The sequence below is a fragment of the Hipposideros armiger genome, unplaced genomic scaffold, assembly GCF_001890085.2.
Source record: "Hipposideros armiger isolate ML-2016 unplaced genomic scaffold, ASM189008v1 scaffold_111, whole genome shotgun sequence".
Lineage (NCBI taxonomy): Eukaryota > Metazoa > Chordata > Mammalia > Chiroptera > Hipposideridae > Hipposideros > Hipposideros armiger.
In genome coordinates this window covers 335,021-350,210 of record NW_017731461.1, presented here as the reverse complement: position 1 = coordinate 350,210, position 15,190 = coordinate 335,021, and the positions used below count along the sequence as shown (strand labels likewise).

The 15,190-nt window shown below is 42.2% G+C and overlaps 1 protein-coding gene across 2 annotated transcripts; it reads left to right on the top strand.

Moving 5' to 3' along the window:
* The first annotated feature begins 1,979 nt into the window (after positions 1 to 1,979).
* Positions 1,980 to 12,702, top strand: CD3E (CD3 epsilon subunit of T-cell receptor complex). Of its 2 annotated transcripts, XM_019647393.1 has the most exons (9): positions 1,980 to 2,048; positions 2,162 to 2,270; positions 4,248 to 4,268; positions 5,497 to 5,511; positions 8,411 to 8,434; positions 8,831 to 9,046; positions 10,460 to 10,627; positions 11,179 to 11,225; positions 12,091 to 12,702. In XM_019647393.1, exons 2-9 carry the CDS (start codon positions 2,222 to 2,224, stop codon positions 12,145 to 12,147), a joined length of 597 nt encoding a protein of 198 aa, XP_019502938.1. In that variant the 5' UTR covers positions 1,980 to 2,048; positions 2,162 to 2,221; the 3' UTR covers positions 12,148 to 12,702. The 2 variants fall into 2 exon arrangements, with proteins under 2 accessions (XP_019502938.1, XP_019502937.1); XM_019647392.1 differs by lacking the exons at positions 1,980 to 2,048; positions 2,162 to 2,270 and adding an exon at positions 3,598 to 3,861.
* The last annotated feature ends 2,488 nt before the right edge of the window (positions 12,703 to 15,190 follow it).

The window sequence follows — 15,190 nt, the reverse complement described above, 5'->3', positions numbered from 1 at the left end:
CAGCATCTTAGCTGTGGAGGGCAGTGTCACTGGCCCTCATATGTGGGATCTGAACTGGGGCCCTCTGGCATCCCAAGCCAGTTCTTAACCATCGCGCCACTTGGCCGGCCCAGTTACCTGCTTTTCTGGACTTCCAGTTTCTTGAATGAGCCTCTCTTCCTCATCTCTGATCTCCAAACATGATTCTCCCTCTGTCTGTAAAATTTTACTTGTCCTCCCCTCCACCTGGTTCACTCCTATTCATCCACCACATTTCAGCTCAGATGTCACCTTTCCAGGTAGACCTTCTCTACACACTGGACTATATCAGTCTCCCTTTTATCATTCCTGCAGCAACTGTATTTCCTCTTTCTCTGCATCAATCTCCTGAAAGTATCTGTTTAATATCCACATTTCCTTCCATCCTTCACTAGGACTGTCTATCATGTTACTGTTGTATTACTAGCAGCCTGAATATACTACAGCATAGTACTAAATAGGGGCCAGCTGTGTGGCATGTTGGTTAAGAGTTGGCTTGGGATGCCAGCTCTGAGCAGCAGGGACCCGGTTCGGATCCCACATGAGGACCAGTGACGCTGCGCCCTCTACAGCTAAGATGGTGAACAACAGCTCAACCTGGAGCTGGGCTGCCTTGAGTCGCCGGCGACGGTGTAGGCTGCAATGAAGCTGCAGTGGGCTGCCATAAGCTACCGTGAGTGGCTGGTAGCCAGCGTGAGCTGCTGTGAGCAGTTGTGAGAGGCCATCCAGTGGCCGGTGATCGATCTACTTCACCCGGGAAGAGTGCAATGATCACAATACCAACATGGGCCAGTGAAGCGATGTCCTCCACAACTAGACTGAAGAACAAAAAGAACAGCAACTTCTCTGTTCCCCTTCCCCGATTCCCCAGTGCTGTTCCCCTCCCCCAATTCACTAATAAAACCTTTATAAATAAATAAATATGTACTAAATAAATGAATTTTGCCAAAATACTTTCTAGGATTCCAAGTCTGAGACAAATTAGGTAACTTGCCTGAGCCTCAGTTTACTCAAATGTAAAATGGGGATAAAAATAATACCTACCTTAAAGGGTTGTCTTGAGGATTAAATGACATACATTGGTAAAGCCCTTAGCATAGTGCCTGTCACAGAGTAAGCATTTGATTAATGCATGCTTAAAAATAAAGAAAGGCTGTATCAGTTTACACTCATGTCAGCAGACTTGAGACTGTCACTCTTTACCCTTTCCAACAATGATCACTGTGTTTTAAATATTTTTATAAATATTATAGGCAAGGGCCGGCTGAGTGGCTCAGTTGGTTAAGAGCTCACTCAAGAGTTTGAGCTCTGAGCAACAGCGGTTCGATTCCTGGCCCGAGCTGAGCAGCTGCTGAGCTGCCAACAGGTGGCAGGAGGGCTCAGCTAAAAAAACAAACAAAATACTATAGGCAAAAAAAATGGCATTTCGTGGTTTTAAGGCAGCATGTATTTTCAAGCCAACAGCTTGTGTTAATAAGACAGCTGTACCTTGCTGCTCCATGCCTGGTACACCATAAAGAAAACAACTATTCAGTGCTCCTCTCTTCCTGTCACAGCTAGTTAGCGGGGGAGCGGTATCAGAGAATGGAGTCCCCAAATAAATAGTGATAGAAAGAGAACTGACTCTGGGTCATAAACACACAATGTGATATATAGATGATGTATTATAGAATTTTACACTTGAAACCTATATAATTTTACTAACCATTGTCACCCCAATACATTTAATTTAAATAAAAAGAGAGGGAGAGAGAGAACAGAGCTCCCAATGTGGAGGTGCATTGTGCAAGGCCTGGGCAGCTAAACTGCAGGTATTTTTCATTGCACCTTCAGTTTCTGCCAATCTTCTTGTCCATCCTATGAAAACATATGGGGCCCAACTCTCCCCAGCCAACCCAGGTGGTTGCCTCTGCATTAAACGTTTCCAAGTGACGTAGAACCCTGCAGGCCCAGAGGCCCCTCCGCACTTCCTGTGTGGGGTTCAGAAACCCGCCTCCCCTCCGAGCCTTAGGTGCCTGCTTTGGAGAATGGTGAGTTTCCCTCTTTACAAAGCCGCTTTTTGCATCCCAGCATTGGGAGCAATGACCCCAGGGTCTTCATCGTCAGCAGGGATTTTCAAAAAGTCCTTTGGTTTCTTTTTCAGAAGTAATAAGCCAACTGGCCTCCACCATCTTAGGTAGAGTAAGTGTCCAGTGAGAGAAGAATGCAGTCAGGAAATCTCTGGAGAGTTCTGGGACTCTGCCTCTTATCAGGTGAGTAGGATGAAATGAAAAAGATGGTATTTCTCCAGACCATGGGAAGGCTCACAGCCTAACCTGGTGCTGCCCAGTGGTACCAAGAGGCCTCATGTACTAGAAGATGTAAGGAACTGTGTAATGTTAGCATAGGGAACTAGATTAGCATAGGGAGGCTAACAGAGAAGCGTGCCCCAGGCACCTGGGAGACCTTTCCGGGAACAACCAAAGAAAAGCAGTTAAGACGATCATATCTATTAAAAACAAAGTGGTTTCCTATGCCTTCAAGAATGAGCTTGTTCTGTCTTAAAGAACTACCCAGTCCTTAAGAACTAACACAAAAGAGATTAGAAAAGCTAACCATAGCACCTCGTTGTGAGTAGACTAGATAGTTGAACCCAGACTCTGCACAGGGTATAGCAAGCTTTGTATCAAAGACAATAAAGCACTGTATCATTTTCAGTCCTTTTCAGTTAATCAAGAGCTTTCAATTAGTTTAGTCCTTTTTGAAGCAAGGTGGAATATAAGTTAATAAATAGCCCAGAGCATTTCCATATCTCATGTAAGATAAGATTTTTTTAAAGTTACCATTTATTGAGTTCCAGATACCATTAGTCACATGTGTTAACTAATTTAATCCTTAGGTCTATCTTGGAAGGTAAACATTATATCCCCTATTTTACAGAAGAAGAAATAGATACTCAAAGAATTTAAATGACTTGTCTAAAACCATACAGTGAGTGCTAAAGCTGAGGTAGGAAATCAGGACTGTCTGTGTACAAGGACTGTGCTCCTAATGACTGCACTACAGGAAGCAAAATGGCTCACGATGGCTTTACTTCAGAGACCTAGAAAATGCTATTACAGCTAGGGCTTCTATCTCAGAGCCACAGCCATGATGTCTCCACTTCCTGCTTCATGTTGGGTTTCTCGAGCTTGAATGTGCACACAAATCACCTGGGGGTCTTGTTAAACTGGAGCTTCTGCTACAGTAGGCCTAGATTAGAGATTGTGATTCTGCATTTCTAATAAGCTCTCAGGCTTGTTAGTTTGCTACTGGTCCAAGGAAAACATTTTGGGTGTCATGGGGCAGGGTGTGGTTCCTGCAGGAAATAGTCAGGCTTTTTTTTAGAGGCCGTATAGTATAACTATGCTTTTCAGAGAGAGAGAGAGAGAGAGAGAGAGAGAGAGAGAGAGAGAGAGAGAGAGAGAGAGAGAGAGAGAGAGAGAGAGAGAGAGAGAGAGAGAGAGAGAGAATGAATATCAAAGACCAAAGCCCCTCCGGCAATTTGGTATCATGAGAATGTTCCCAGTCTGCTCTGGGTACGGGTAAAAGAGGCTATTGGTAAAAGAGAGGTCCAGGTACACAGAAAACTTTCAGGCAGATCCAGGAAAACTGGTTGTTGTGATGAATTCTAGTTATTGCTGAGTGAGGGGATCTGAAGGGCCCGGTGGAAATGTGATCAGGCTCTTCAGTGTACAGGCTATAGCTGATGAGTTATCAGAGTTTCAAATATTTTCATCTCTGTCTCAAGCACAAAACAAATGGAAAAACTGAACCATCAGACAACAGAAGCCAGAGATGGAACAAGAATCTCAATGTTTGTAGGTAACCAAGAGCTTGTTTTTCTTCCACAGTCAGAGACCAATTTTTGAAATGGAGGTTTGGCTGCAAAATCCTTTTTCTATTTCTCCAGTCACCCAAAAAGCAGCCCCAATCGTTTCAAACTTCGGCTTGTCAAATATTGTATATTCATGTCTAATGCTAGAAGCTTGCTTGTTCTGTTTCATCCCAAATTGATGAAGAACCCCTGGTCAATACTCAGCAGCATGTGTCAATTATCTGGGATACAGGATTGACTGTGATCCAGCAGTGTTTGGGAAGGACTTGAGATGTTGTGAAGTGGTCAGACAAGACCACAGCACTTTTTATGCTTAGAATTTCAGCACTCACAACATTTACTAACTCTTTTTTTCTTATTATTTAATTTCTAGTTGGTGCTTGGGGTCAAGAAGGTGAGATATGCTTTCTTTTCTTGTCATGAATTCAGCGCAGCATTGTTTGTGTTTATGAGGGGAGCTTTCTCTAGGCCTCCCACAAACTTCCACAGAGACCAATAAAAGGGGTTTCTACCACCTTCTCCTTTGCCTTTTCTTCCTAAATCTAGCAATAGTCCTGTCTATAGTAAAGAGGTAAACAACAGAGATCATAGGAAGTAATGAGTCTTAACTATTGAAAAGAAAAAAATTGAGACTACTAAATTAAGTTGAAAATGCCAACAGTTTTCATTTGCTTGCATTTCATATTTGATGTGAGAATTTGTAGAGGGTATGTGGCTTGAATGCATGAACGGGGATGCAGTAAATAAGCCTCTGGAGCAGCATTTGAACACACATTCAGAACCACATGTCCAAATACTCTGAGTGTGTGTGCATGTGTGTTCATGTGTGCACATGCATATGAGTGAGCCCGGCCTGGGCTTACAATAGTTTCTTAATCATAGAAGCAGAGTCAAGAGTGTCCCAATATTGGAAGTCTTTCTATTCAATCAGCTCCTCCAAACTGAGTAAACCAATTTTGTATTTAAAAGTGATCGCGGTGCCAGTCTATATTCTGTTACACTGCCTAATTTGTAGTATCTTTGGATTTTGTTTTGTTTTTTTACCATGCAGCATGTTTAATGTTATATTATTGGCAAATGGGATATGTCAAAAGCACTGAAATGCTTCAGGATAAGTCATCTCTTCTGCATGATATTGTCATTTAGAGTTAATTTTTGGTTATCATTTTATTGATCCCCAATGTAGACCTGTTTTTCCCAGCTTTATTGAGATATAATTGACATATAACATGGTTAAGCTTAAGGTATTAAAATTGTAATACTCAAAATATACCGATAGCAAAAGATGAATACAAGTCACGTTTGACTTCTGCAATTACAAGAGGTGCTCAAAGTGGCTACCATCAGCGTGATTTAATACAGTTTTCTCCTTTCTTATAATGTGTGTACATTTCTTTGGCACCCTCTGTATATGATTACTTAGAATCCATTTTTGTAAATCTCCATCAGTTGTTTAATGAAGGACATAGGGCCCAAAATAGCTTTTCATATACAGCTATGGGGAATTTGAAGATCCATTGTTTTTTAAAGGTTGAAGGAAGAGTTCTAACTCATGGGAGCAGGATCTGATCTTAGTAGCTTATAGAAGTATTTCTAATGATTTTTTATCATTTCTTTTTCAGAGAATGAAGATACTGGTAAGAGGATTTTTACTCTATACAACCTCTTTTCAAATGTGGAACAAAATGGCCATAGAGGACAATCACCATAGTAAACACAGAGAACCAGAACTAATCGAAGGAAAATACAATTATCTTTCAATAGAATACGTATGAGAAGCCTATGTTTGTTTGTTGCTAACTGTCATGTCTAATTATAGCTAAGCGTAATATGTATCCCTGAGCATACATTCAGGGAAGACGATTGGAGCCACCATAAGCTTTTGTGTAAATCATGAGTTCATTAAAGGCAGAAACAGTGTCTTATTTACCTGGCCCAACGCCTGGCACAGAGTAGGTGTATATTTTTTTAATGAATAAATGATCATACACATGAATGCATCCCTGGTCTTGTGAGAGACATAAATAATTGATAATATAGTGTGTTGCATACTATGATATGGGTAGATACAGAGTAAAACAAAGTATAAAGAGAGAAGTGGTCAACTCTACAGAGAGTAGTTGAGGAAGGCTCCCCAGAGCAGTGATTCTTGAGCTGAGTTTTAAAAGATGAGCTTGTATTTTAGGGAAGAAGAGGATTTTAAGCAGAGGAGGTAAGGCAGTGTAGTATGAGGTTAAGAGTCCAACTCTGAAGTTAGACAGCCATATATGAATCCTGGCTGGACCTCTTACTTGCTGAGTTTCTTTGAATAATTTATTTAACTTCTCTGTGCCACAGCATCATCATGTGCAAAATGGAAATAATAATGATACTTAGCTTGTAGGATTGTTATGAGGGTTGAATGAGTAACTCACTTAGAACATTATCTGACATGTAGAAAGCAGTAGGTAACTTTTAGCTATTATGATATAGGAAGCACGCAGACTAGATAATAAGCATTATAGTTTGTTAGCACGTATGTTATAGGTATTGCCCTAAATATTTTGCCTGAATTTCCTCACCTAATTCTAACATCCTTATTCTAAAGATAATAAAATGAAGGTTAGAAAATAAATAAATAGTCCAATTACAGAGATAACTATAAATGCAGATGTAGATGATACTGAAGTTCATTTTCTTAACCATTAAGAAACACTGTCTCTAGATGTATATAACATCTTTGTGAGCATACATTCTATTTCTGAGCGTAAACATCTAGGCCCTTGTATGAGCATGTGTGAATCTAAGCTCTGCTACTAAATTTGTACCAAAAAAGTTATAAATAATTTTCTTTATATTTCATTTTCAAACAAACATACCAAGCAGAGTAAAATGTCTATTTACTTTTATATTATTGTATTTGTAATTTTTAGTTTATTTAATATTTCTAAAAAATATCAGTGCTGAAAAATTATTTCTAAGTCAACTGTCTATTGTCATGATATTCAACTTCCAATTAGTAGCAGATGGATAAACCTGGAGAATGATTTGTTTACATTCTGTATGATCTCAGCAGGAGAGCTGCCTGAGCAACTGGATCAGAATTCCATTGCTGAGTTCTGTTCTCCATTGTAGCAGGACCCTAAGAAAGAAAGGAAGAAAGTAACTAACATTTTTTTCTTGAGCATCAGCTATGCTCCATCCATTTTTTTTTTTCAGCTGAGCCATCTTGCCACCTGTTGGCAGCTCAGCAGCAGCTCAGCTCAGACCGGGAATCGAACTGCTGTTGCTTAGAGCTCACACTGTTGAGCGAGCTCTTAACCGACTGAGCCACTCGGCCGGCCCTTCCATCCATTTTCACCTTCATCATCCATTTAATTCTCACTGATGCCACATGAGACAGATGTTTTATCTCCATTTTCCAGATGAAGAAACTAAGGCTCAGGAAACTTAAATGACTTGCTCTTGGTCACAAAGCCTAAGGCAGATCTGGAATTCAAACACAGAGCTTCTGACTCAGTCCAGTGATCTGTCCTCCAAAGCATACTATAGCAAAACACCCCCAACAAAGAGAGGGCTGTCTCTGACTGAGCGCTGCCACTTCTCCCCTCTCCCAGCTGTCATACCCAGGCTCAAGCATAGCCTAGTGCTGCCCAGTGTCCCTGCCACAAGTCTTTCAGGAAATGAGGATGCACCCCAACCCCACATTCCTTGGGCAAAACTGCCTGCTATGGGGACTGTGGCTGGATCCCCAAATACTTTTGATGGATTTCAGTTGTCCACACCAATAGTTCCACCCTGTAACAGAAATAATTGAGAGTTGGCCCTTGAGCCATTCTCTATTGCTCAGGCCCGCTTCTAATTCTCTGAAGTGTACTATCTCTTCTAATAAACTGCTTTTTCACTAATAGTAATAATAATAATAATAATAATAATAATAATAATAATAATAAACAGTTGATTATACTCAGGGATATTTAAAATAAAGCCTGCTTTTATTGGAATAACCATTCATTTAAAATGTGTATAGTGCATCACATAGTTTAAGGTCAATAACAGAAAAATGGTACAGAATAAGAAGAAAGATGTTTGATCTCTATTATAAAGGATTCTGTTAGTTATAAGAAAGTACTCCTGATTAATGGAAAATGGGTAAGCCCAGGAATCAATGATTCAAAAATGTGAAGGTCTATCTCTGAGAAGATCCTTTCATATCTGTCTGGAATATGATTCTTGCTAATGTAAGAAGATAAGCTTGCAGATTTCTAGAATTTTTCAGCTTTAGGATTTGAAGATGTTCTGAGCTTCAGTGGACCTAGATCAAGAAGCACATGCTGATATATTCTCAGTTTGATGTATCTGAGCTGTAGCTATAAGCTTACCTCATGGGTTAACTACACACTCATATCTCTCCTTTAAGGCTGAGGACTCCCCAAAGGATGGGACCTCTGGGAATTCTTGGAGAGTGTGTATAGTCCCACTTAAAAATTTTTACCTACAATTTAAACTTAAACCAAGGTTATTTTCTTACCACTCTTTCCTTTTTTTCATTTTCAGGTGAATTTCCATACATACTGAAAAGTAAGTTTATCAGTCTTTTATGCAGGTCAGTATGGCTAGAAGAGAAAGCATTGATTGAAAGAGATTAACCCCAAGAACTGGTCCTCCCAACATTATATTTATAACTCCCATTTTAGAAACATTCCAAATAGAGACTTTTATAGGTTTTCTTTACTTCTAGCCTCCCCTTCCCAAGTCCCCATGTCCATGCCTAAACTCTGAAGGCACCTTCAAAAGGTTCTCCAGTCTCCCTTTCATACCCTCTATCCAGCAGAATTCCCTTTTGATAAGAAAATCTAAGACCTGCATGACAGAGGACTTTCTGCATTTGGTTGGTTCTTTTGTTACTAATTTGTCTTTTCTGAAATCTTATTGGTTTCATCTTCCAATTTCCATTCTCTTCTCTCCCATTTCCAGCATATAAAATCTCCATCTCTGGAACCACAATAGAGTTGGCATGCCCGGAGGGTTTCGAAGGTCCAAGCATAAAATGGGAAAAAAATGGGGTAGAATTAACAGAAGAGAGCCACCTATTATCACTGAACACTTTATCAGAACTGGAGGTCAGTGGTTATTATTCCTGCTACAGCAACGAAAAGGAAAAGGGCCATCTTCTCTACCTGAAAGCAAGAGGTAATATAAGTCTCCTGAGCAAGCACTGCCAGATTCTTTAGGGAAGACCATTTCAAAAGGGCGTTCTCAATCATTTGCCCTAACCCAACTCACAGTCCCCTGGAATCTTTGTGCTTCTTCTGTACTCAATACTGGGACTCCCTGGGGCCACACGGCATCAGTGTTTTCTAAAATATAGATTGAATACCAATATGGGGCTATCTGGGTAAGCTCAGTCAGCACTTGATCTGAAACAACTTCCCAAGCAACAGGATTGGGTCATTTGCATTATAGCACATCCAGAATGATGGCACACTGATCGATACGAGTTCATCTGATGCTTTATCCAGAGATAAATTCTTCAGGAGGATTTGCAAAGGAGACTCAGAACTACTATAATAAAATGTCATAAGCTAAGGCATAATAACAAACAATAATGATAACTAACATTTACTGAGTGCTTATTAAGTTTCAAGCACTATACCAAACACTTGGCCAGGGATTTTTTTATTTTTTTTTTAGCTGAGCCATCCTGCCACCTATTGGCAGCTCAACGGCTGCTCAGCTCGGGCCGGGGATCGAACCACTGTTGCTCATCACTCACACTCTTGAATGAGCCCTTAACCAACTGAGCCACTCAGCTGGCCCTTTTTTTGTTTTTAAAGAAGCCAGATAGCTGGATTTTAATGTAAAATCCCTTTTTTTTTTAATTGGAGAGTTGGGGAAGGGGAACATCCAAGTTGTTGTCCTTCAATCTTAGTTGTGGAGGGCACAGCTAGCCCAGCTACAAGTCCAGTCACCATCCGGCCACCCGTTGGCAGCTCAGGGCAGCTCAGCTCAAGGTGCAGTGTTCAATCTTAGTTATGGGTGGGCATAGCCCACCATCCCATGCAGGAGTTGAACCAGCAACCTTGTTGTTAGGAGCACGTGCTCTCACCAGCTGAGCCATCCTGACACCTGTTGGCAGCACAGCAGCAGCTCAGCTCGGGCACAGCTCACTGGCCCAGGTGGGAATCGAACCGGCGACCCTGTTGCTCAGAGCTCGCACTCTTAACCAACTGAGCCACTCGGCCAGCCCAGCCAGGGATTTTTTTCATGTAATCCTCTCAACAACCATATGAGTTAAGTGTTATTTTATTCCCATTTTATAGATGAGGGAACAGAGTCTTTGTGGGTTGAAAATACATTTCACAATTCTCACAGCTAGTGAGAAATGGAGCTGGAACTTGAACTCAGACTGTCTAATGCCAGAGCGTCTACCCACAATAGTCACACTTTGCTTGTTGTTATAAACGTATTGAAAGGGAGGGCTCTGGACATGGGCAGCATGTGAGTATTGAAGGGAGAATCACCTTCATTTGTGTCTTCCTTTTTCGGTGATTTTTCCTTTTTCGGTGATTTTTCCTCTTCTCCCCATCCTCCCATCCCCAAAAGTATGTGAGAACTGCATGGAGGTGGATCTGATGGCAGTGGCTGCAATCATCATAGTCGACATCTGCATCACTCTGGGCTTGCTGCTGGTGGTATATTACTGGAGCAAGAATAGAAAGGCCAAGGCCAAAACTGTGACCAGAGGAATGGGTGCTGGTGGCAGGCCCAGGGGTAAGACCATGGAGTTGGGTTGGAGGAGATTCCCACCAAGGGGGTGTCCAGCCTGGGCCAGGATGGGCAGCAAGTGCATGGTTAGGTCAAGACAGCTTCTGTAGAATATTCACTATGTTGCCAAGATCTTGACAGATGTTTTCACATCACAGATCACTCTTCTCCTTCCCACCTTAGAAAAGTGCCAACAAGTTTATTAACAGGATGAGCTTCCTCCAATGCCTGTCAGTATTCTGGAATAATTACATTCCACCCTTAGTCCGTAGGGAGAGAGATTTTGGGAAATTCGTTTCTGCTTTTCTTTTTCTTCTTCCATGAGAAAGGAAACCGTGGAAGGACCTTAAGCTGAGGAAAGTCACAAAATGATAAGAACAATGCAGGAGGCTTTAGTGATGGGATGAAAGAAAGAAAAGAGAAAGGGCGGCTGAAATGGAAAAGGGGAGAAGTAGAAGAAAGAGCGAAGGAGTTTGCCATCCTTGATCTGGGTCTCATTGCCACAGGAGTGGCATTTCTGCATGGAAACAAATCCTTCCCCTCTCTCTCCTCTCCAGGACAAAACAAAGAGAGACCACCACCTGTTCCCAATCCAGACTATGAGGTAACAAGGGATAGAGTGGGGAGAAGGGAGGAGGCAGGACTGTTCATCTGGCCTGCCAGATACTTCAAAGCCCCTCACTCAGTCTCCAGAACAACCCACCATGTGCCTGCCTCTGCCTCCTTCATGGTAGAACAAGGCCATCTCAAAGGTTTCATGGCTTCCACCCCAAGGAGTGGTTGTGGTGGGAGGGAGTGACACTCCTCTTTCAGTCTTTTTTTTAATTCATTAGCTGGGACACGGTGATGGGAAATACCATACATGTAAATTCTAACATGATAAACTCAGGACTGATGTTCCACCAGAATGCACCAGTACAGTCATACCAGTTGTTGCATTATTAATATACTCCACTGGTAAATAGCTCTAAGCTCCTCCACCTCCAACACACACTGCCAGACTTAACAGCCTCTCCCCCACTCGACTACCTCTTGATTTGGCAACAAAAGACTTAATGTCTGGAATAGCAGAGAACCATCAAGATTGTTCTGATTGGTTGCTGTGTGTCTACTACCAATTGTTAAATATTTTGAATATCACACTTGGACAAATTCAACAAATATTTATTGAGCACTGGCCAAGCATGTGGTATTTACTTTCCCATGAGTGACTTCATTTAGTTCTGACAAAAGCCCTGAGAAGTGGATCTTTAAATTTCATTTTTGAGATGGGGAAGCTGAGACCCATGGAAGGAGGTGATCAAATCAAGTCTATTACCAGTCAATGCCAAGGTAGAGTTCGGGCCTGCCTCCTGACTCCTAGTCCAATGTTCATTCCATTGTACTAAAGCTAAATCTTCAGAGATTATCCGTTTTAGAAACCACTTCCTCCTATCCTGCTCACCACCCCCTCTCTGTTCCATCCCTAGCCTATCCGGAAAGGCCAGCGGGACCTGTATTCTGGCCTGAATCAGAGAGGCATCTGACAGCTCCTGAGGACATTGCCTCCCATTGGCCCAGGCCTGGCTCCTCTCCAGGCACCCTGCTGCTCCCTGTTCCCTGGGCAAGTCTTGGACTCCGCAGAATTGTTCCTCTGCCTCTTATGGAACTCACACTTGCAGCCCTGTCCCCAGCTCCCAGCTCCCTCCTTCCTGCCTTCTCTGCTGCTTCAATGTCCTTTGAAATACGGTAGCTACTCACCCCTCATACTTGGCCTGCATTCTTGTCAGGAAGTTCATTTCTGTTACTTACCACCACCCCCAATTCCTTCCTTCCCTGGTGGATTTTAATTCTTCCTTTAGTCACCTTCTTTTTCCTGCGTGTAAAGTACCCCATCCCTATTTCATCTACCTTTCTATTTTTCCAGCTCTCTCATTGGTGACTTTCTGTGGGAATGAACTGGATAAATGCTGGCCAAGTCATAGACCCTGGCCCAGAGCCAGCCCTTTGTTTCCTCTCCCCTGTCTCCACTGTTGGCCCCTGGATGATCATTTCCATCTCCAGGCTCCTTGCCGGCTGAGAGAGAAATGAAATAAAGTGTATTTGGCTGAAAGAATTGCTGTCCCTCTTTTCTGGGATGCCTTGTTTCCTGAAACAACTCAGGTCCTCCCTCCCTTTGACTAAATTCCCGACAGTGATCCCAAAGGCAAGTACTACCCATTTTCACAGTGGTGAGATGAGTCATTTGACTAACTTTTCTTAGAGAAAACATCAAGGTTGGCAGAGACTGAATGATGGGTCTCTGACAGAGTGGTTAGTTCAGAAAATGGGTGAGATAGAAACAGAGGCCTTAAAAGACAGCAGATGGGAAGAGTGGAGGTATAAGGGGGTGGAGGATGGGACACAGATTTCCACAAGCTGCCTTGACGGAAGAGACACAGAGCCAGTGCTACAGGAAGTGGGGGAAGGAGGTGCTGTCAAGCAGGCACCACTCCCTCCACTCTGAGAGGCAGCAACCTGCAGCCAAAATCAGCTGCGGTTTAGCAGCCAGGATGTGGGCTGTGTGCTGCCACCAGTGAGGCTCAGAGAGGTGCAGCAGCAGCCAGAAGCCAGTAGGACAGGGCTTCTTTCTCGGTCTCCCAGAGTACACGCTCAGCGTGCAGAGAGAAGAGGCCAGAGCTCAGGCCAGGGGGCTCTCTTCTGTCATGTTCATAAATTAGGAGACATTATCATTAAGATGCCAATTCTCCCCAAGTTGATCTATAAATTCAATGCAATCCTAATCGGAATACCAGCAGGCATTTTGTAGTAAGAATTTGAGAAGCCAATTCATACAGGAGTGACAAGGAACTAGAATAGCGAAACTACTTGCTTTAACAGTTGTATCCCAGCCATTCCACTTCTGAGTATTTATCCAACAGAAATAAAAGCATATGCCCACACAATTACATATATATAAATGTTCATAGCAACTTTATTTGTAATAGCCCAAGTCAGTAAACAACCCAAAAGACTATCAACAGGTGAATTGATAAGCAACCATGTTAGAGCCATACAATGGAATATTACTGAATAATAAGAAAGGAATGAACTATTGATAGATGTAACAAGATGGATAAATCTCAAAATAATTATGCTGAGTGTAAGAAGCTAGACCAGAAAAGGGTACATAGTATATTATTTCATTTATGTAAACTGTAGAAAAATAAAAACTAATTTGTAACAACAGAAAGCAGATCATTCATTACCTGGAGGGTGGGGAGATACGGAGAGGAAGGAGGGAGAGACTGCATGAAAAGGGGCACAAGGAAACTGTTTAGGGTGTTGGATATGTTCATTATCTTGATTGTGGTGACATTTCACAAGTGTGCCAAAATTTACCAAATTTTATCCTTTAAATATATGCGGTTTATTTATGTCAGTTTACCTCAGTAAATCTGTTTCTCAAAAGCGCAAAAAAAGAAGAGAACCAAAAGGGACACAGGTCCTAGAAGGGCTCAGATGGAGGGCAGTGTTTCCCCAACCTTGGCTTCCCTGTAAAGTCACCTTAAGTCCTGATGCCCCAGACCAATAAAATTAGAATCTCTGGGAGTAGAATCACCAGTGCCTTTAAAGCTCCTCAGGAGATTCCAACATGCAGCCAATGTTGAGAAATGTTGAGAGGTATAGGGGTGATGGTGTAAGAGTATATGAGAAATACAAGGTAAAAGGAAGTGTGCAGGTGTGGGAAGGACACAAGCACTCGCGCAATATAAGCCATGAAAGGGTTGACCAATGGAGGGATCCAATGTGAAAGCAAGATCTAGAATTTGGAGGACTATCGTAGTAGGGACATAAAGGGTAAGAATAAGTCATAACCATGAATGCAGCATGTGTTATAAACTGGAAGTTCATTCTGTCTCTACCAAATTTACGGTCTGTGAATATCTTGAAGAGCTATGGGCAGAATCATCGAGATCTCTGTCTATGTGGTTGGTTAAATTTTTTTCTCTTTTGGGAACCCTGGTCTAAAAAACACCACTCTCATTAAACTGCCCTGAAGTTCCTTAAATTATTACTCTTACTCAGAGAACAAAAGGAGCAGTCCCCACCTATGGTAGATAGGAACAGGCACTAAGGATACAAGAGAGTCAAGTGACCTTAACGTTTCCTTTAACCAGAGTATCTCTGAATTGGGGCTGTCTCAGAATCACGAGGGACTACATGCCTATATTCTTAACAAGTCCCTTGGTGTCCCAAAGCTTCAGAACCACCACTAAACCACTACCTGAAGATGACATCTATTGAAAATATCCTAAACCCCTACCCAGTCTCAAACTCTAGCTTACCAGGTGAGTGGAGAGGAATGATGTGTTTTAATTGATGCAGGGTTTCTGATGCCAGAAACATGCAGAAGAGAGAGCGGGGCAGGTTCTGGGGAAGGAAGATAAATAGTACTGAAGGGGCCTAAGCTAAGACCTCAGAGCTAATGGCTGCTGCTCAAAGAGGGTCACAAAGCCAAAGCCAACCAACCCCTTAGCAGAAGTGGAACTTTCTCACACACATTCTCCAAGTCTTGATAAGAAGTGAGTCCCAGGGCCCTTGATGTCT

Coding starts and splice junctions, on each gene's coding strand:
- CD3E (XM_019647392.1), top strand. CDS start 3,798: ATGGAAAAACTGAACCATCAGACAACAGAAGCCAGAGATGGAACAAGA. Junction 8,435..8,830: donor ATTTCCATACATACTGAAAA/GTAAGTTTATCA, acceptor TCCCATTTCCAG/CATATAAAATCTCCATCTCT. Junction 11,226..12,090: donor TTCCCAATCCAGACTATGAG/GTAACAAGGGAT, acceptor TTCCATCCCTAG/CCTATCCGGAAAGGCCAGCG.